A 19,281-nucleotide genomic window follows, 5' to 3' on the forward strand; every position below is an offset into this window, starting at 1 on the left:
TATATATTATATAATATATATTATATATATATATATATATATATATATATATATAATATTATATTTTACCTATTAATGTTCATAATTAATAACATTAAAATTTATTAAATGCTCCACTATATATTTTTCTATAACTTTAGCTTTTAACCATATATATTTAGGCATTTCTAATATAACTTAAACTAATATATTCCCTTCTTATAATTTTTCAATTCTAAGTACATACTTTTTAAATTTTATTTATATTGCAGATAGAATAATTTTTTATTTTATTTTTTGAAAGAAATTAATTTTAAAATAAATATATATATATTATTTTAAATACATGAAGATAGTTCAATTGAAATGAAAAAAAATTATTTTTAATCTATGGTTTTGTATCCTTTAAGCTTTGCTTAAATTAATAGAATATCTAATTATTTTTTTCAAACCAAGAATTTTCTCTATAAACATTATAGAATTAAATTTTATTTTTATGATAATAGAATTCTTCTATAGATTCATATATTTTATAATCTTCTTTTACTTTTAAAGCTAATTATTTTTCTTTTAAATAAAAGTTCCAAAAAAACTCATTTTGTTAATCTGAAAATATACTACAGACATCTTCAAAGTTTAATTTTTGAAAAATTGTATGGGCTTTATAAGATTAGTTATTTTTTTTTAAAATTCTCATTTTAGAATCAATTTTTATTAAATTCCATTTCTTTATTTATATCAATTTTATATTATTTTTAATAAAATAATATAAATATAAATTATTTACATTATTATCATTAAAATTTTCGCATATTTAAACAAATTCTTATTTAATATCTTATGGAATTTATTATAATTATTAATTATTAAGTTAAGACTATTTAGTTTAATTTGGATGCTCTTAAAAATCTTCTGTATTTATTTCTGATTAATAATATATATTTGAAAGAATTTATTTATCTTCTAAATTTTTTACTAATTATTCATAATCAATTAATATCTTATATAAAAATAAAAATATATATTTTTATTTTTAAATAGAAAATACAATTGCCTCTTTTAATATTTTTATCCATTCTTAAGCCTCTTATTTTTATTCAGTTCCCTTTTGTAATAATTTTAATGAAATTTAAAATATAAAAAAAAAAATACAAAATAAATCAAAAACTCTTCCCTATCTTTTTAGAGTTATCTAATAGTAAATATATATAAATTATTTTTTGGCCAAATACCATCAATTAGACATCCTTACAAGTTTATTAATTTTTTAGGTTTATCCATCTTTTTTGAAAATATATATATATTATATATATATATATATATATATATATATATATTTTAGGAAATAACTTATTCATTATCAAAACTTATTAATTATGTTCCATTTAAATAAAAATATTTCGCATTCCAAAAATCAAAAAGATTATTAACTTATTCATGAAGCCAACCAGACTTTTAAGGCCTTTATTTTATTTCAATTCTACCTTCTTCTTGATGCATTTTTTTTTTTGAAGTTATAAAGATAATATTTATAAAACAAATATTTTATTTTTTTAATTTAAGTTAAAATAATTAATATTTTAAAATAATAATATTATAAAAAAGTAATTTAATATATTTCTAAAAATTTGAAATGAATATATAATGTAATTCTTTTTTTTTTAAAAAAAAAATATCTTTTTTATTTATTTAACAAATAAAATAGTTAAATAGTAATAATAAAAAGAAAGTTTTAAAGTAATGTTATGTTTAATAATAAAATGATAATATTAATACTTAAATATATAGCATTTAAAAAAATTATAATAATTAAACAATTTTATATTTATTATCATGTAAAATAATGAAAAATATATTATTTAATTTTAATAAAATATTAATTATAATAGTTAATAAACAAATATTATATTATATAATTAAATTAATAAAACTAATTTTTAATTTATACTTATTAAATTATGATTTTTAATTTTATACATACTTATTTAATTATTAAACTAAATTAATAAATGAATAAAAATTATACCAAATTATTACTATATTTAAAACAATTTTTTTTTAAATTTTTGATTTTTATTTTCAATTTATATTAAATAAGTCATAATTATTTAAAGCAATTTACATATTTTTATCGTAATTGTAAATAAATAATTTTGAGAAACAAGAAAATTATCCTAAATAAATTAGCTATAAGAAATAAAAATAGTGAAATGAAATAGACAATTATGATGACTAATAACTTATTTAGTATATTAAAAATATTAATGAAAATATTTAAGATACAGATAAATTTATTTAAAAAAAATAATAATAAAAATTTTAATATTATAATAGGATAAAATACAATTAATAAATATATATTAAAATTGTAAAAGGTAAAATAAAAATTATAATAAATCAATTAATTACACTATAAAAATATTATAGAATACTTTAATAATTATTCTAATTCCAGGAATGTATGGAAATTAATATTATAATTATAAAATGTAGTGAGAATAAATATGATGAAAAATAATAAACTAAATCCATTAGGATAAATTTAATAACTATATGACAATATTAACTAATAATTACTTATTAAAAAGATAAATGAATACTTTGAATATAAAAAATTAAAATTTATGACTATAATAAGAAAAATGTGCAAGAAAGGATTTAATAATAAAGAAAGTAATATTTTTCTAAAGTAAGGATATCAGGAAATAATGTGCCATCTAATTCTGAATTCAAGACTTTTATAATATATTAACAAAAGGATAATGTTGAAGAAATAAAAAATAGATAAACTAATAGGTTTACTTGTACATATAGAATAAAAAAATAAAAATATTGATGAATATTAAAATGAAACTAAGTAATATAATACAATTATCTCAAAATCTATTAATATTTAAGAATTGGTTAGTAAATTTAGCCTATAATATGGATCTAAATATTAAATAATCACAAACTAATAAATAATAACTAAATATTTAATTATGAGTAAAAAAAATACTTAAAAATATTAATAGTTGATATAAAATTATTATATAATAATATTTATAACCCACATTTTAAAATAACTAAACGGAAAAAATAAGCTGATGATAATAATTAAGGATTTAAAAACCTCTATCTGATGAATTTTTTTTGTTATTGGTTATACTTTTTATTTTATTTTTATTATGGCTATACATCTATTATGAATTTGTAGGCCTTCTCATATCATAATAGTTCATATATCTTCGGGTATACATGGTTTTTTTGTGAAACCAAAATGCATACATATATACTAATATTATAAAATCTTTTTTAGAATTTAAAAAAACTAATTTTTTATTTTTTATATTAATTTAAATGTATAGTTTATATATAAAATAATGAAACTTTTATTAAAAATAAATTTTTGATTTTAATGAATAAAATTATTCATGTGTTTATGAAAATTATTACTTTTATTTTAAAAAATAATTATTTTTTATTAAAATATTGATAAATCATGATTACCTTTAATTTTAAAATAAATTTTATATAATTAAATAGTTTATATAATAATGATTATTGTTTATGTAAAATTAATTGAAGAAGTTAATTCGTAAATTTTTTAATTTTAATGGCAAATTTAATAAAAAGTTTTCAATAGCAAATAAAAATTATAAAAGTTAAATAAAAAATATATTTAAATTAAATAAAATTATTATATCATTTTTAATATTTATATATATATATACAAGATATTTTAAATTATAAATTATTTTTATATATATAGGTTAATTTATAAAAACATTTCTTTTATTGAAAATTAAATATAAATTATTGTTTTTTTTTTATAAAAAAAAGTAGATTTCTAAATTCTTGTGAAAATTTATAAACAATATATGTATACTTTTAAGCTTATTTTTAATCTTATTTAGTGAATAAAAATTATTTTAACATAGAATCATCTTTATTTTTATTTTCTTTATAATAGATAAATTAATTCTATTAATAATTTAAATATTAAATTACCTTTCCAATTTAATGTTAAAATTTTTAAATTCATTATAAATTTATTCAAATTTTTATTAAAACAAATTTATTTATTTAATAATTTCATCAATTTAAGGTTATTATTTAAACTTAACAGTTTTTAAAAATACAATATCAAATTCTTTACTAAAAATATGAGCTGCACTCATTTCGTTTTCTGAATCTCCTACACAAATTATATTTGTTATAATCTTATATAAAAATATATAAATTTATAATTATCTGAAAATAATATAAAAATTGCTTGCTTATCATAATATCTATGTAGATATTTAAATGCTTCTATTTTCCATAAATAAGATTAATCCGGGTATATTTTTTCAAATTTTGTTCGTGCAGATATTATTTTAATTTAATTTTCTTCAAAAAAATTATACACATAAGGTAAAAAAATTCTACTGCTTAATTCAACCCATCCTTAAGCAGCATTCGTAACTATATATATAGTTCCATAACTATACGCTTCTTTAAGAATTTGCAACTTTATATATATATATATATATATATATATATATATATATATATATATATATATATATATATATATATATATATATATATATATATATATACATATATATACATATATATACATATATATACATATATTTATTTTTTTATTTACCACAACTTAATCTAAAGATGTAATATATTTTTATTATTAAAATGTTATATTCTCGAACTTTTATTATTAAAGTGCTGAAGTACAAAATAGTGTATCATCCCAATCAAAAATTATAACTAAAAATTAAAAAGATAAATAAAAATATAAATCAATTAAATATATATTTAATATAAATGGTTTATTTAGATATATTAATTATATTTTTAATCTTAATTGAATTACAATTTTCATTTAGATTTAAATTTTATTTTTTATATTTTGTATATTTTTATTATTACTATTATTTTATTTTATATTTTGTATTATAAATACTTGTTTAATGCTTGTTTTTTAAATTGTTTTTTAAAATATTATTATTAATTAATTTGCTTATATACTTATTTCTAATAGTATTATTATCAATATAATAATTTATTTCAATTTCAGTATTTTTATTTTACTAACTTTAATCTAATTCTAAGTATTATTAGATATTTTAGTTATTAATTTAATCAGATTATTCTAATTAGGAAAGAAAAACACTTTCCATAAATTTTGAAAATACATCAGTTGATAATGAAGTGTTTTGTATTGAAGTATTTGTATTATCATCAGTAAACTAAATTAAAATTTATTTTAAATTGGTGTTTTCATTTTAATTTAAAGAAAATGAATCACAAATAGAGTTATAATTAGATTATTTTGTTAAATTATGATTATAATTTAAATTTAATCCGAGTTTTAAAAAATATTTCATTCTTTAATTTTATGAAATATTTGTTTTCACATTCATATTTTTAATTTTTTAAGTAATTTATAATATAATAAAAATATTCAAATAAAAATTTTATATTTTTTTGATTATTAATTATTCTTAAAGTTTCACAAAGTATTTTTGAAATCTTTAATATTTTTCTTAAAAAAATAATATAATTTATAAATATAAAAAAGAAAAAATTTTTAGAAACGAAATCATTATAATTTTAAATTTATATAAAATAAATTTAAAATAATAATATAAAAAAAAATATCTATATTATTCTAAAAAATATATATAATAAATAAATATAAAAATATATAAAAATATTAGTTAAAAATATATATGTAAAAAATTAAAAATAAATTATATATAAATTATTAAAATATATTAAAATTCATGAATATTAAATATATTTAATATATAAATAAATAAAATAAAGAAATATAAATAAAAATATATAATAAAATATATATTAATAAAAAAAAAAATATTTTTTAAAAATGTTGATATAATATTAACAATAATAAAAAATAATATATATATAAGAATATAAATAAATAGAAATATGTATAAAATATATAAAAAATATAAAAAAAGAATATATAAATATATTATAAATTTTGTAATATTAGTATAAATATTATATTTTTAATTTTTTTAAAAAAGATATAAATAAATAAAATATAAAAATATAATTATATATAAATAAAAATTATAAAAAATATGATAATAAATATATATAATAAAATAAATTAAATAATATAGTTATGTAAATATTTATTAAATATAAATTTAGATATAAATATATATATATATATATATATATTTAAAATTACATAAATATTTATATCTATTATATAAATATATAGATTTTTTAATATAATAATTATTAATAAATATAAAAAAAAGGTTAAATTATACAAAAAAAAAAATTAAATATACAGATATCCATAAAAATATATTATAATAATAAAATTATATAATGCATGCAATATAAAATTATATATATAAATTATTATTAATATTTATCATATAAATTTTTTAAAAGAATATAAAATATTATATAGCTATAAATTAAAAAATTTTAATATTTCAATAATATAAAATAAAAATAAAATTAATTTTTAAATAAATTTTTTTTAATTAATAATATTTAATTTTTTATATTATTAGTTTTAATAAAAAAATATATTGTAAATAAAATAAAAACATGATTTATATTTATAAATAAGTTTACATATTTTTAATAAAATATATTATTTATATATATAATAAAAGCAATATATAAAATAAATTATATAAAAATAAATAAAATAAATTATATTATATATATAATATATATATATATATATATATTTAATTTAATATCATTTATATGTGTATATTTTTATTTATAGTTATTATTTATTTATATATTGAATTTTTTAAATTATTATTTATACATTATATAAAATTTGTTTTAATATTTTTATAATATTATTTTTTTTATTATTTTTTACTATATTATTTATTTACTCTATATTTAAATTTATATTTTTTATTTCAATATTTAAATTTTTAAAATATTTTTATATAATATCTTAATTAAGTAAATTTTTTCCTTTAATATTATTTTTATTTTAATTTTTTTTTTAAATACTAAAAAATTTTATACTTAAATATGATATTTATATTAATTTTTTTATTTTTTTAATTATTTTTATATTTTTATTTCTTTTTATATTAATTATATATAGTTTTTTAAGATATTATATTTTTTATTAAAAAATTTATCAAATATTAATTATTTAATTATAAAGATAATATACATATTAATTTATTTATAAATATTTATAAAATTATTTATAAAATTATCATCTTATAAAATATCAAAGAAAAAATTATTTATAAATAAATTAATATTTTATTTATATTAATATTCTTTATATTTCTTTAAAATATATATTTCTTTTGTAAAATTATAATTATTTTATATTAAAATTAAAAATATATGAATAATTTTAATAATTACAAAATAATGATCTATAAAATGATTTTTATTAAATATTTAATATATTATAAAATATTATAATTAATTTATATAATTTATTTAAAATTTTTCTATAAATTTATTTTATTTAAAAAAATATAAAATAAGCTATATTATTTAATTAAATTTATTTTTATAATTGATAAATCATTTAATTAATTCTGAATTATATTTATTAAATTTAAAAATTTTAATTTTTATTAAAAAACTAAACTTTATTTTAAATATAAATTAAATAAAAAACTTTAATAAACAAATTTATGAATTAATTTATATATATATATAAATCATTGAATTTCTTATAATGATTTTATTATATTTTTTTAACAAAAAAAAATAATAAAAATAATAATGGAAATATAAAAAGTTGTTATAACAGGTGGAAACAGAGGTTTAGGTTATAATTTAGCACGTTATTTATGCAAACAGACCTATCATAAATTATTAATAATATTAACTGCACGAAATAAGTAAAAAGGTCGGAACGTTGTCATATAATTAAAACAAGAGTTTCCTTACTGTAATATTATATACCAATATTTAGATGTTTCTGATAAAACCACAATCAGAAATTTCGTAGATTGGTTAGAAATAAAGATCGGAAAAGTCGATTTTTTAATTAATAATGCAGGAATCCATGAAGGTTTTGGAGTTAAAGCTGATCATTTATAAGCATATGAAATTTTTAATACCAATTTATTTGGACTTATTGGTTTAACAGAATAAATGCTATAATGTTTAAGCTCGAAAGGAAAAATAATATGCGTTTCTTCACGTTTAGGTTTAACAATTTAGCATGATACATAAATAGAAAGTATATTAAGCAATCCAAAGCTTAATTAAAAAAAAATAATAGAATTAGCCGAAGAATATATAAATAAATTAAAAGAAAACTAGGTTTAAAAAATATAAAAAAAAAAATATAAATAAAAAAAAAGCTTTAATATTGGAATTAATCGCCCTTTGCAGCAAGTAAAAGTCTTGTAAATGCATATATAAGACATGATGTTAGTAAAAAATTAGAAGAATAACAAATGGCATTTAGTGTATGCCCAGGTTGGTGTTAAACTGAAACTGGTGGAAGTAAAGCACCTTTTAGTTGTGAATAAGGAATCGAAAGTATTATATATTTAATGTTTGAAGTTGAATATTAAAGTCATATATTGTTTAATGGTAAATTTGTAGCTGATAAAAAGATTATAAATTATTGATTTTATAATAATTGATAAATTAATATTTAATTTAATATATAATTTTTTGTTGTATATTAATATAAAATATATAAAATAATATATATAATAATTATATATAATATAAAAGATATATATATATATATATATATATATATATATATATTATTTTTTTATATTATTTTTTTAAAATATATTTTTTTTTATTATTTTTAAAAAAATATGAATTATTTATTAATAATAAAATTCAATATTTAATATTTTATTTCAAAATTTTATTTTAATTTAAATATTAATTTTTTTATATTTCTTCTTATAATTTAAAATCTTTTTCAACCTTAAATTCTTTATCAAGTATTTCTTTAATTTGAATAATATTTTTTTAAAAAGGTTATTCTATTTAGTTTTCACTTTTCTAATTTTAAAAATTGTGTGAACTTTTTTTTATATTTATTGGCTTTTAATACGAAAATCTATTTTTGAATATTTAATTAAGTTCTTCAACGTCATTTTTATTATATTATGGTGACAAAAAGTATTTATCATTGTTAAAAACTTTGCTTTATTTAGGCGTCAATTATTATTATTTTATATTATATTGAATATTTTCATATTATTATGATTCTTTTATTTGTTAAATTAATTATTAATTGCTTTCATAAGAAACAACCCTTTGTTAAATTAATTAACTATAGAGATTAAGTACTCTATTATATTTATTATCTAGAATACTACTTTATGATGTTAGGACTTTATTTTAATTTATAATATCATTATTTTCTCTCATTAATTCTTGAATTTAAAGATCTTTAATACTAATTCGTTTATCTTTATTTTCGATTTCTTTTTAGTATAAAATTATTTGCTATTCTATATTTTGAAAATGTTGTATTTATTCGTCTTTTTAATGAATTAATAAAATCAAGTCGTTTATTTTTATTTGCATTTTTTCTTATCTTAAAATATTTTGTTGGATTATTTCCTCCATTTGTGTAATTTTCTGATTTGGATAATAATCTTATACGTTTATTATGTTTTCTTCTATGTTTGTTTAAGATTTTCTTATATTTGCTTGACTTCTTATTTTTCCGATAATTCGATTTTTTGATTAGTTTTGAATACTTTTTTGTAAGTTTTAATTTTCTATTTATTAATTATAATCTTTTTCAAATGTTTCACTTTTTAAACGATAATATTTAATTTTTTCGTCTTTAAAATCACTTTTATATATAAAAGGGGCATTTAATTAGTTTAATTTTTCTTCTATTTAGTTTATTAGTTCATATGTTTCTTCAACTTTAGTCTAATTGTTTATTTATGTTTCTGAATTCATAATTTTTTATTTTCTTTTTTTTTTTTCAAATAAATTAATTTTTTTATTTTATATGTATTATATATATTATATATATATATATATATATATATATATTTTAAAGAAACATAAAACTTATTTATTTAAAAAAGATTTTTAAATTTTTTTAAAAAAATAAATATTTTTTTTTTTTTTTAATTTTACCAATAATAAACGTTCAAAATAAGTTAAACTTTTTCTTAGAATTTTTAAAAAATTAATTATAAATTTTTATTACAACTTTTTTTATATTAGGAATAGACTTATAATAAATAAAGAAAAAAAGAATCAGTATTATGTTTCAAAAATTAAAAAAAAAAATTAAATTAATCTAAATTATAAATTAAAAGTTATCATATTGCAAAATTAATAATTATTAGTAAACTTTTTTTCTATATTATTAAGTAATATTTATTTTTATTTAAAAAAATTAAAATTAATTTATTTGCAATATAATCTATAAATTTTTAATAAATAAAAAAATTAAAATTAATTTAATTGCAATATAATCTATAAATTTTTAATAAATAAAAAATTAAAATTATATTTTAGAAAAATATAAAATCAATAATAATTATAAAAAAAATACTAAATTAAAGAATAAAAAATACTTGTAAAAAATATCCTTTTAAAATATTATTAAATATAAAAAATGAGTATTGGATAAAAAATAGCAGAAATAGAATAAGAACTTGAGAGAACACAAAAAAACAAAGCAACATCTTATCATATAGGATAACTAAAAGCAAAACTAGCAAAATTCAAAAGAGAATTAATAGAAGGAAGCAAAGGAAAAACAGGACCAGCAGGTGAAGGTTTTGATGTATCAAAAACAGGAGATGCACGTGTAGGGATGATAGGATTTCCTTCAGTAGGAAAATCTACACTTTTAACAAAATTAACAGGAACAGAATCTAAAATAGCAGCATATGAATTTACAACATTAACATGTATACCAGGAAATATATATTATAAAGGATCTAAAATATAATTATTGGATCTTCCAGGTATAATTGAAGGAGCAAAAGATGGTAAAGGAAGAGGAAGATAGGTACTATATATATAAATATAAATATAAATATATATATATATATATATATTATATATATACATTTATTTATATATATAAATTATTATAATATATATTTTTATTCAAAAAATAAAATAATATATAGGTTATAGCATGTGCTCGTACCTGTAATTTAATTGTTATAGTTTTAGATGCAACTAGGCCTATGAAGCATAAAAAAATAATTGAACATGAATTAGAAGGTTTTGGTATTAGATTAAATAAATAACCACCTAATATTGAATTTAAGAAAAAATAAAAAGGAGGTATAAATATTACTCATACAGTTGATAATCCTGATTTAGATGATGAGATGATTAAAACAATTTTAAAAGAATATAAAATTAGTAATTGTGATATTATTCTAAGAGAAAAAATAAATGAAGATTAAATTATTGATATTATTGAAGGTGACAGAAAATATATTCCATGTCTATATGCTATGAATAAAATTGACGATCTTACCATGGAAGAATTAGATATAATTGATTAAATTCCTCATTATGTACCTATTTCAGCACATTTAGAATGGAATCTTGATGAACTTGTTGATAGAATGTGGGAATATCTTGATCTTGTTAGAGCTTATACTAAACCTAAAGGAAAAGAACCAGGTTTTTAACATATTTAGTTCCTTTTATTTAGTATATATATTTTTTATAATTTTTTTAGATTATAATTAACCAGTCATTCTTTAAAGAAAAAATAGTCTTGTTGAACATTTCTGTATGAGAATTCATAGAAATATGATAAAAGATATGAAATATGCACTTGTTTGGGGAACTTCTGTAAAACACAATCCTTAAGTATGTGGAAAAGATCATTAATTAAATGATGAAGATATTATATAAATTATTAAAAAATTATGAAAAAAAAAAAAATTATATATATTTAATTATTTTTTATAATTTCTTATTATGTTAAATTTTTTATTTATATTTATTAAGCTTATTTTAAACATTTTTTTATTTTTTAAATGAAAAAAGTAGTTATTTTAATTATAAAAAATATATATATTATTCAGTAATTTTAAGAAAATAACTCTTAATTAATAAAAAAATTATGAAAAAAATATTTATAAAAAGAAAAAGTTTATTATTAAAATAGATGAAAATAAAAAAATAAAATAAAAAGAAAATATTATTTGATTATAATTCTATGAATTTATTTAATTTAATTATAATATAAATAAAAAAAATAATAATAAAAAAATACAAAAAATAAAAGATTTATTAATAAAAATAAAAATATTTTCATTGATTTTATATAAATTATTAGAAGATAATAAGATAAATTTATATTTTAAATATATATATATATATTAAATTTATATATATATATATAATATAATAATATTATTTATATAATATAATTCTATCATCTTTATAAAAATTCTGCTTCTATTCTTTTTTATTCTCCATATGGTACTGAATTTTCTTTTGCTGAAAGAGTTGAAAACCAATTAGGTAAATCTATATTTTCATCATAAATTTCTGCTTCTTTAACTACTTTATGGTGCATTTATCTCATAATTATTGTGGCATTTTTTCCAGTCATATCACAAGGTCTTACACAATGCTTAATACCGTTTGCTGCATAAGAATTTTCTTCTAATTTTAAAATAGATCCTCTTGGCATAGGGATAACAAAGGCAGAATTACAAAAACCATAAAATTAACTTCCAAAGGATAATCTAGCATCTGAAAATAATTTGAATGTAAAAATAGGCTATAAATATAAATAATTAAAATATATTTTATAAAAATATATATATAATATATATATATATTAATAAATATATAAATTATTTATAATATTTATTATATATATATATATATATATATATTTATATATTTATGTTTATAAATGTAGTTATATATAATTATATATATCTATATATAATTAGTTATGTATTTCTTTTTATATATATGATTTTTTTTTTACTTGCATAAAACGTGTTGCATCATCAAAATGTTAAGCTAAACCTTCATTACCGTCATGGTATACATTTAAAGCTAAAGAATTTATAAATTTCTTTTAATTTTATAAAATTCATCAAATAAAATTAAATAATTTAATTTTTATACTTTTGGTAATATATTTGCATTTTCTAATTTTTAAACAACTTTTTTTTTGATCCATAATGGAGTTTCAGAAACATCTTACCTTACCCCTGCTCCTACATATGAATGAGGTTCAGCTAATTACATTTTAGTCCACATATATCTTGATCCGAAAAAAAATTTTGTTCTTCTTATTTTTTCTGCTGTACATGTTACTTAAGCTGTCATAGGGAAATAATGTCCTTTTTGATTATTTAAAAAAAAAAATAGTTAAGAATATACTTTAAAAACATTTAATTTCTGTTTTGTATGTCTCGTTTTCAATATCTATCATTTCTTCGTGAGTAAAAAAGTCCTTGAATAAAGTACAACCAACTCTATAGTCTTTAAAATTGGGTAAAAAAGATGCGAAGTTACTTGGGTAATTTTTAGGATCGAAATAATAATCAATTTAAGTGTATTTTCTACCTTCAAAATTAACCACTTTTTAAACTTCATAAAGATCAAATGCAAAGGAATCTCTAGTAGAAATATAGTAAGTAGGAATTTATAAATCTTTACTTTCTAAAACGGAATAATCTTATCCTTTATTTAATAAATTTCCCATATTAATACCTTTAGTTTAGGCGTAAAGTTATTATTATTAATTATTATTATTGGTATTATTTTTGTGTGTTTAAATTTGATATTTCTTTTAAAATGTTTTCGTTGAAATACCAATTTTTTTTGTTAGGGATATAAATATAATTATTTTAATATGGATTACTTATATATATTTATCTTATGTTATTTAACGTATTACTTAATAGTTTTATATCGTTTTCTTTCTATGTTCGGATTCTTATATTCATCATTTCTAAGGCTAATTTTTCGACTTCATCTTTTGCGTATAATATAAATGTACTTAAAAGACTTTTTATTAATTAGGAACTTTTTTTCCATTGAATTTCATCTATATATAATTCGAATCTTTTTGTTTTTTTTTTAAAAAAATATTATTATATATTTATATTTTATTACTTAACTGATAGTGTATTAATATTTTTTTTGGTTTAATCTTTTTATATATAATCAACAATTTCTTAACAAATTAATTTCTTTTCGTCTTTTTTCACATCTTATGTTGTATTTTAATCTACTTCAGTTTCATTATTAGAAGAATTATTAATATTATTATTTGGAGTTTATTTATTATTTGTAATAATTAAAGTACTACTATATTTATCTTCTTGTTCAATTTCTTAATTATTAATATTGATTATTTTTTCTTCAATTATATTATTCTCTTCAATAATATTTTTTTCTTCTATAGAATTTTTTTCTTAAATTGAAGTATTTTTAGGAAAAATTTTTTCTTCTATATTTTAACTATTTTCTAATACTTAATTTTATGTTTTTTTTTCATCTTAACTTTATTATTTCTTTAATTTTCTGCTTAAATTCTTCAAATCACTACTAATAGTTTCTAAAAGAGGCATTAATAGTAATTAAATTACTGAATAATTTTCAATTAATAAAATATTGTTTGCTGCTTCACTAAAAGTGATTGTACTTTATTAAAAGTTTATTTTATCTAGAAAATTGTTAATGTAAGGAGAAATCATATGTATTTAATTTTGAATATTTTCGACAGTTTCCATAGGCAGTTTTTATTATATTTTTTTTACTTTTTTTATTAATACATTCATATTTGATAGATCTTCACTATTTTTTTGTTTTTCTTCATATTTTTTTCCTTTCTTTTCTATATTTTTTAGTTTTTATTTTATTTCTTATTATTTTTCATTTTCTTGTATTTATTACTAATTTTCTTATTTTTCTTCTTTATTATCTTAATTTTTTTGAGTTTATTTATTTTCTCCTTCTATATATGCGCTTCCTAAAGTTTTTATGAAAGACTTTTTACCATTAATACTTTTCTTAAAAATAAAACCAAGATGCATATCACTAAATTTAATAATTTCTTGAACTTCTTCAATTGTAAAATGCTTTATTTATGGAGTTTTCATTAAGTATTTTTCATCGAAAATAAAATGGATACAAAGGAAATGTTTTTCAACAAAAAGAGGCCACATATCTTTAATATTTTAAACAATAAAATATTTACCTCCAGAAATTTACCATCTAAAAAAAATTATAATTATACATTTATATATTATATATTATATATTATATATTATATATTATATATTATATATTATATATACCTTTAATTTGGATATATTAAATAATTTCTCATAGCATTTTCATCTTCAGATTCAAACATAGTACAAAGTAGCATTTAATTACTTTAAAATAAAAATTCGAAAACACATTAATAATACTCTTCATATTATAATTATTTCGGTTGTCCATTTGAACATTAGAAAACTAATTAAGGTAAAGGCTTATATATATCAGATACATTATGTTATTTTGATTCAGGCATTTTCACATAAGAAACTCCACAAGTTCTTTTTAAATTAATGTTTTGGGACTATTTTTATCTAATAAAATGCTTTACTGAAATTTTCTATTGTTAAGTATTCATTTTATCTAATTCTATTTCTTATTAACGTTGTATTTCGATAGGCATATATCCTGATTTGTAATCTTTTATAAAAGTTATTTGAGAAAAATATTTGTTTCTTTATTCCATATCAAACGCATTTACTATGCCATCTAATGGTTTTGTTTATTATTGAATCTTTTTAGAGCAAAGAAAAGATGATTAAAAAGATTCAAAAGGTGATTTTTTTACCTTTTTTTATATATATTAAATATTTATAATTTTTTATATTTTTTACGTTTATTAAAACTTTTTGATTACTATTATCTACTAAATGAATTGTATCTTCTTCTTATTATTCTTCAATAAATTATTAATTTAAAGGTACTGAATATTTTTAATATTCTTTTATTTGTGTAGGAAAAGTAAATAAATCTCTTTTAGAATTTCTTCTAGTTTAGTCAGAGTTTTTATAAGAATCAAAGAATTTGCTTTTATTAATAAGAGTGCTTTGTTTTTAGAAATGACCTAAAATATTTGAAAATTCATTAAGTTTAATTTGTTTTTTTAAAGGCTTTTCATAATTATTTTGTTTTAAACAAATCTTCTAATTATCTTAGTTATTTAATTTATTATTATTACTATATTCATATGAAATGTAATATTCATTATTGTACAAAGTGTTTATTTTTCTTACTCTTTTAGGTTAAGTAGTTTCTATTGTAATATTTGCTATTTATTTAGAAAATTTAATATCTGTAAAGTTATTAATTTATTATTATATTTCAAAGTTTTATTAAAAGTTTCTTGTTTGTGATTCTTTCACTATATATATATATATATATAATAGTTTTTTATTTTATTTTTATTCATATATAAAAAATTATAAAATAATAGTTTATATTTATTTAATGGCGTAAGTCTTTTATTTATAAGTGTTTTGTTGAATAGTATTTTGTTATTTTTAAAGATTGTAATAATAATTTTTTAATATAATATTTTTTTTTTATTGTTTTTTTTTTTTTTTGATAATTATATAATATTGTTTTTTTAAAAAAAAACATAAAGAGTAAAAATTTAACATATATATATAAAAGTTGAGATTATTTAATGGTGCATATTTTGCATTTTTTAAAATATCTTATATTTATTTATTTATTTATATTTTTTTTTAATTTTAAAAATACTTTTTTTTCAAGGAAGATTTCTTGTTTGAAATTTGGATTTTTTCTTTTATAGACTTGATTTTTTTTTCCTTTATATATTTATTTTTTATAATTATTTATTTTTTTTAAAAAAAAAATATAACAAAAATCAGATAAATACATAATTTTTCCTAATTTATTATAATATATTTTTTTATATTTTTATTTAAATCTCTCTAAATATAGTATATTTTTGTTAAATTTAATATTTAGCCATTTTTAATTTGTTAATTTTTGTAATTAATCAGAAAAAATGAATACATTTTCAAAATTTTATTTTATCTTTTTATTATTTTTTTATTTTATTTTTTTATAAATATTTTAATTAAAAAAAAAATTATATTAAGTAAATAATTATGTCAATTAATAAATGAAATAATTTAAATTAACCAAAAGATAAACATATCAATTAAAAAAAAATATAATATTTCAAATAAAAGTTATTGGAAGCATTTTTACATTTTTTATATTTTAAAAAACTGAAGACGAAATATTTAGTTCATTTATAAAATAAATATATTTAATGAATTAAGGATAATAAGTAATTTTGTTAACTATATTAGATAATAGTGTATAAGCAAATTTATTTAAATTAAATAAGATAAAAATATATAAAAAATTATTTAATATTTCAGTTTTTATATATATATTTTTTTAATAAAAATTATAATTATTTTATTCCATTTTTATATTATCAATATTCATATATACATGTAAAATAATAAAATAAATTAATAATATATTAATTTAAAATTATACAAAGTATATAAACAAAAATTTTCAATATATTTTTTTTTTATATTCATAAAATAGTTTTAGATTTTATACTGAGTAATTATTTTGATAAAGTTAAATCTAAATTTCGAATCCGTAAATATATCATTATTTTTATTTTCAAAAACATTTTTTTAAAAAGAAATTTAATTATATTTCATTAAAAAAAATAGTTTTTTATTATTTAAATATAATATTTTTTTTCTAATTATTGATATTTTATTAATTGTTTTATATATATGATATTTTTTCTTATAATTTATTTTTTTAAATAAAAAAATTATATATATATTTTTATTTTTAAATTTAATAAAATTAATAAATATTTTAATTTATTATCAATCTAAAAAAAAAAAAAAAAATTTCAAATTAATAAGTTTAAAAAAAATAGTAAAATAAAAATATCATTAATAAAAATTGCTTGTATTATTATTATATTATTAACTTTTTTTAGGACCAATTAAAAAAGAAACTATCATATAATAGCTTTTCTACACATTAATAAGACTATTTTATACTTTTTGACTACTTCCCCCTTTCTATTAATAGATAAAGCTTGCAAAGACTTAAAAATTAATTTTTTTTTATTTATCATTAATATTATATTATCCCGTTTTAATTAAATTTTCTACAAACATAAAATTTCTTAAACGATAGTATTTAATGAAATTAAAAAGACTATTATTTTCTTTATATACTGCAATTTAGCTTGGATAAACTATTATTTCTCCAACTTCGTTTGTACTATTATTTCTTGAAATAGTTTTAAATTTAATTTAGGGTTATCCTTATACAATATTGGTTTCTTTAATTATATTACCTAAAAATTCATTAAATTAAAAATATGCACCCCTACTCATCAAAAATTCAGATAAATCTTAATTTTCTTACCTAAAACATATTTTTAACATCGCCTATTAATCTTAATTTGGAACTGGTTCTTTTTTTAATATGTCTACTAAGTATTTTAAAACTTCGAATTCGTTCCCAAAGCAAGCCGCGTGTACTAAACTATATTAATTTCCGTCTGTTGGAAATCTTTTTTGAACTAAAAATTTTAAAAGCTCTAAATTTCCATATCTACAGGCAAACATCGGTAGACTCCAATTGTTCATTGTTACAAATTATTTGGCATTATGATCGTATATTTCAATGAATTTTTTTACTTTTTCGGTTTCACCATTTTCTATTTTTTTTATTTTTCTTTTTTTTATTTAATACCTATCCAACAAAAAACTTAATTTTTATATGCCTTTTTCTTTAAAGTAGGTAATATATCAGACATTTTTAAAATATTTTATATAAGTCAGTGTTGTATAATTTATTTTTAATTTTAAAATATATATAAAAATTTTAATTTATTTATAAAAAAAAGATTTAGCATTATAAAGACATATTTATTTTTATTAAATATATAAATAAATTATGTCTATAAAAAAATAAAATAAAATTATTAAAAAAAATTTAAAATAATGCTTAATAAAAATAAATTAAAAAAATATATATCTAAAATGAAAAAAAAAAAAAAAAATATGATATAAATTATATTTAAATATTTTAAATATAATTTTAAAAAAAAAATATTTAAAAAAATAATATATAAAAAAAGAAAAAAAATAAATACAAAAATTAAATATAAAAAAATAAAATTTAAAAAAGATAAAAATATAAAAAATAAAATAAATATATATAGTGAATAGTAATAAAAAAATAATATATAAATAAATATAATAGATAATATAAAAAAATATATATAAA

General features: G+C 14.7%; 5 protein-coding genes across 5 annotated transcripts, besides 66 other annotated features; 3 read left to right on the plus strand and 2 right to left on the minus strand. All coding sequences in view use genetic code 6, as the record gives it.

The window, feature by feature from the left end:
- Positions 1 to 64: a microsatellite.
- Positions 65 to 1,271: 1,207 nt separating this feature from the next.
- Positions 1,272 to 1,316: a microsatellite.
- Positions 1,317 to 1,542: 226 nt separating this feature from the next.
- Positions 1,543 to 1,581: a microsatellite.
- Positions 1,545 to 1,582: a microsatellite.
- Positions 1,583 to 3,403: 1,821 nt separating this feature from the next.
- Positions 3,404 to 3,448: a microsatellite.
- Positions 3,449 to 4,234: 786 nt separating this feature from the next.
- On the minus strand, positions 4,235 to 4,846 carry IMG5_024160 (hypothetical protein; the record flags this gene model as incomplete). The annotated part of the gene is made up of 3 exons (XM_004039350.1): positions 4,235 to 4,471; positions 4,616 to 4,731; positions 4,838 to 4,846. Coding segments are annotated over 3 exons (362 nt in total), but the record flags the coding sequence as incomplete, so codon positions are not given.
- Positions 4,475 to 4,599: a microsatellite.
- A 14-nt stretch (positions 4,847 to 4,860) lies between the features above and the next one.
- Positions 4,861 to 4,921: a microsatellite.
- Positions 4,922 to 5,636: 715 nt separating this feature from the next.
- Positions 5,637 to 5,734: a microsatellite.
- Positions 5,639 to 5,718: a microsatellite.
- Positions 5,639 to 5,814: a microsatellite.
- Positions 5,775 to 5,844: a microsatellite.
- Positions 5,777 to 5,835: a microsatellite.
- A 15-nt stretch (positions 5,845 to 5,859) lies between the features above and the next one.
- Positions 5,860 to 5,942: a microsatellite.
- Positions 5,887 to 5,973: a microsatellite.
- Positions 5,974 to 6,012: 39 nt separating this feature from the next.
- Positions 6,013 to 6,090: a microsatellite.
- Positions 6,015 to 6,106: a microsatellite.
- Positions 6,027 to 6,179: a microsatellite.
- Positions 6,151 to 6,180: a microsatellite.
- A 74-nt stretch (positions 6,181 to 6,254) lies between these two features.
- Positions 6,255 to 6,297: a microsatellite.
- Positions 6,298 to 6,345: 48 nt separating this feature from the next.
- Positions 6,346 to 6,393: a microsatellite.
- Positions 6,394 to 6,634: 241 nt separating this feature from the next.
- Positions 6,635 to 6,703: a microsatellite.
- Positions 6,635 to 6,715: a microsatellite.
- Positions 6,674 to 6,710: a microsatellite.
- A 91-nt stretch (positions 6,716 to 6,806) lies between the features above and the next one.
- Positions 6,807 to 6,863: a microsatellite.
- Positions 6,818 to 6,868: a microsatellite.
- Positions 6,828 to 6,870: a microsatellite.
- Positions 6,841 to 6,879: a microsatellite.
- Positions 6,859 to 6,911: a microsatellite.
- A 115-nt stretch (positions 6,912 to 7,026) lies between these two features.
- Positions 7,027 to 7,078: a microsatellite.
- Positions 7,030 to 7,072: a microsatellite.
- Positions 7,033 to 7,088: a microsatellite.
- An 82-nt stretch (positions 7,089 to 7,170) lies between these two features.
- Positions 7,171 to 7,208: a microsatellite.
- Positions 7,209 to 7,287: 79 nt separating this feature from the next.
- Positions 7,288 to 7,325: a microsatellite.
- A 94-nt stretch (positions 7,326 to 7,419) lies between these two features.
- Positions 7,420 to 7,468: a microsatellite.
- Positions 7,469 to 7,734: 266 nt separating this feature from the next.
- On the plus strand, positions 7,735 to 8,594 carry IMG5_024170 (short chain dehydrogenase reductase family protein, putative; the record flags this gene model as incomplete). The annotated part of the gene is made up of 2 exons (XM_004039351.1): positions 7,735 to 8,280; positions 8,322 to 8,594. 2 exons carry the CDS (start codon positions 7,735 to 7,737, stop codon positions 8,592 to 8,594), a joined length of 819 nt encoding a protein of 272 aa, XP_004039399.1.
- Positions 8,285 to 8,319: a microsatellite.
- A 65-nt stretch (positions 8,595 to 8,659) lies between the features above and the next one.
- Positions 8,660 to 8,728: a microsatellite.
- Positions 8,661 to 8,739: a microsatellite.
- Positions 8,735 to 8,787: a microsatellite.
- Positions 8,740 to 8,797: a microsatellite.
- A 1,158-nt stretch (positions 8,798 to 9,955) lies between these two features.
- Positions 9,956 to 10,002: a microsatellite.
- A 344-nt stretch (positions 10,003 to 10,346) lies between these two features.
- Positions 10,347 to 10,473: a microsatellite.
- Positions 10,348 to 10,489: a microsatellite.
- Positions 10,356 to 10,441: a microsatellite.
- Positions 10,490 to 10,576: 87 nt separating the features above from the next.
- IMG5_024180 (hypothetical protein) lies at positions 10,577 to 11,862 on the plus strand (the record flags this gene model as incomplete). The annotated part of the gene is made up of 3 exons (XM_004039352.1): positions 10,577 to 10,975; positions 11,100 to 11,607; positions 11,666 to 11,862. The coding sequence occupies 3 exons, from the start codon at positions 10,577 to 10,579 to the stop codon at positions 11,860 to 11,862; spliced, it is 1,104 nt and encodes a 367-aa protein (XP_004039400.1).
- Positions 10,980 to 11,070: a microsatellite.
- A 427-nt stretch (positions 11,863 to 12,289) lies between the features above and the next one.
- Positions 12,290 to 12,364: a microsatellite.
- Positions 12,300 to 12,364: a microsatellite.
- Positions 12,332 to 12,389: a microsatellite.
- On the minus strand, positions 12,371 to 15,770 carry IMG5_024190 (hypothetical protein; the record flags this gene model as incomplete). The annotated part of the gene is made up of 7 exons (XM_004039353.1): positions 15,264 to 15,770; positions 14,762 to 15,180; positions 13,672 to 14,281; positions 13,339 to 13,616; positions 13,081 to 13,298; positions 12,938 to 13,027; positions 12,371 to 12,721 (listed from the first exon to the last, which is right to left on the minus strand). Exons 1-7 carry the CDS (start codon positions 15,692 to 15,694, stop codon positions 12,371 to 12,373), a joined length of 2,397 nt encoding a protein of 798 aa, XP_004039401.1. The 5' UTR covers positions 15,695 to 15,770.
- Positions 12,758 to 12,894: a microsatellite.
- Positions 14,318 to 14,380: a microsatellite.
- Positions 14,755 to 14,798: a microsatellite.
- Positions 14,755 to 14,818: a microsatellite.
- Positions 15,190 to 15,261: a microsatellite.
- A 1,249-nt stretch (positions 15,771 to 17,019) lies between the features above and the next one.
- Positions 17,020 to 17,073: a microsatellite.
- Positions 17,021 to 17,063: a microsatellite.
- A 714-nt stretch (positions 17,074 to 17,787) lies between the features above and the next one.
- Positions 17,788 to 17,857: a microsatellite.
- A 128-nt stretch (positions 17,858 to 17,985) lies between these two features.
- IMG5_024200 (hypothetical protein) lies at positions 17,986 to 18,696 on the plus strand. Its single transcript, XM_004039354.1, has one exon. It carries the CDS (start codon positions 18,187 to 18,189, stop codon positions 18,568 to 18,570), a length of 384 nt encoding a protein of 127 aa, XP_004039402.1. The 5' UTR covers positions 17,986 to 18,186; the 3' UTR covers positions 18,571 to 18,696.
- An 8-nt stretch (positions 18,697 to 18,704) lies between these two features.
- Positions 18,705 to 18,739: a microsatellite.
- Positions 18,740 to 18,852: 113 nt separating this feature from the next.
- Positions 18,853 to 18,894: a microsatellite.
- Positions 18,895 to 19,093: 199 nt separating this feature from the next.
- Positions 19,094 to 19,205: a microsatellite.
- Positions 19,097 to 19,172: a microsatellite.
- Positions 19,109 to 19,211: a microsatellite.
- Positions 19,111 to 19,203: a microsatellite.
- Positions 19,155 to 19,211: a microsatellite.
- Positions 19,159 to 19,277: a microsatellite.
- Positions 19,183 to 19,281: a microsatellite.
- Positions 19,187 to 19,281: a microsatellite.
- Positions 19,188 to 19,281: a microsatellite.

Source organism: Ichthyophthirius multifiliis (assembly GCF_000220395.1).
Source record: "Ichthyophthirius multifiliis unplaced genomic scaffold scaff_1120509249692, whole genome shotgun sequence".
NCBI lineage: Eukaryota > Ciliophora > Oligohymenophorea > Hymenostomatida > Ichthyophthirius > Ichthyophthirius multifiliis.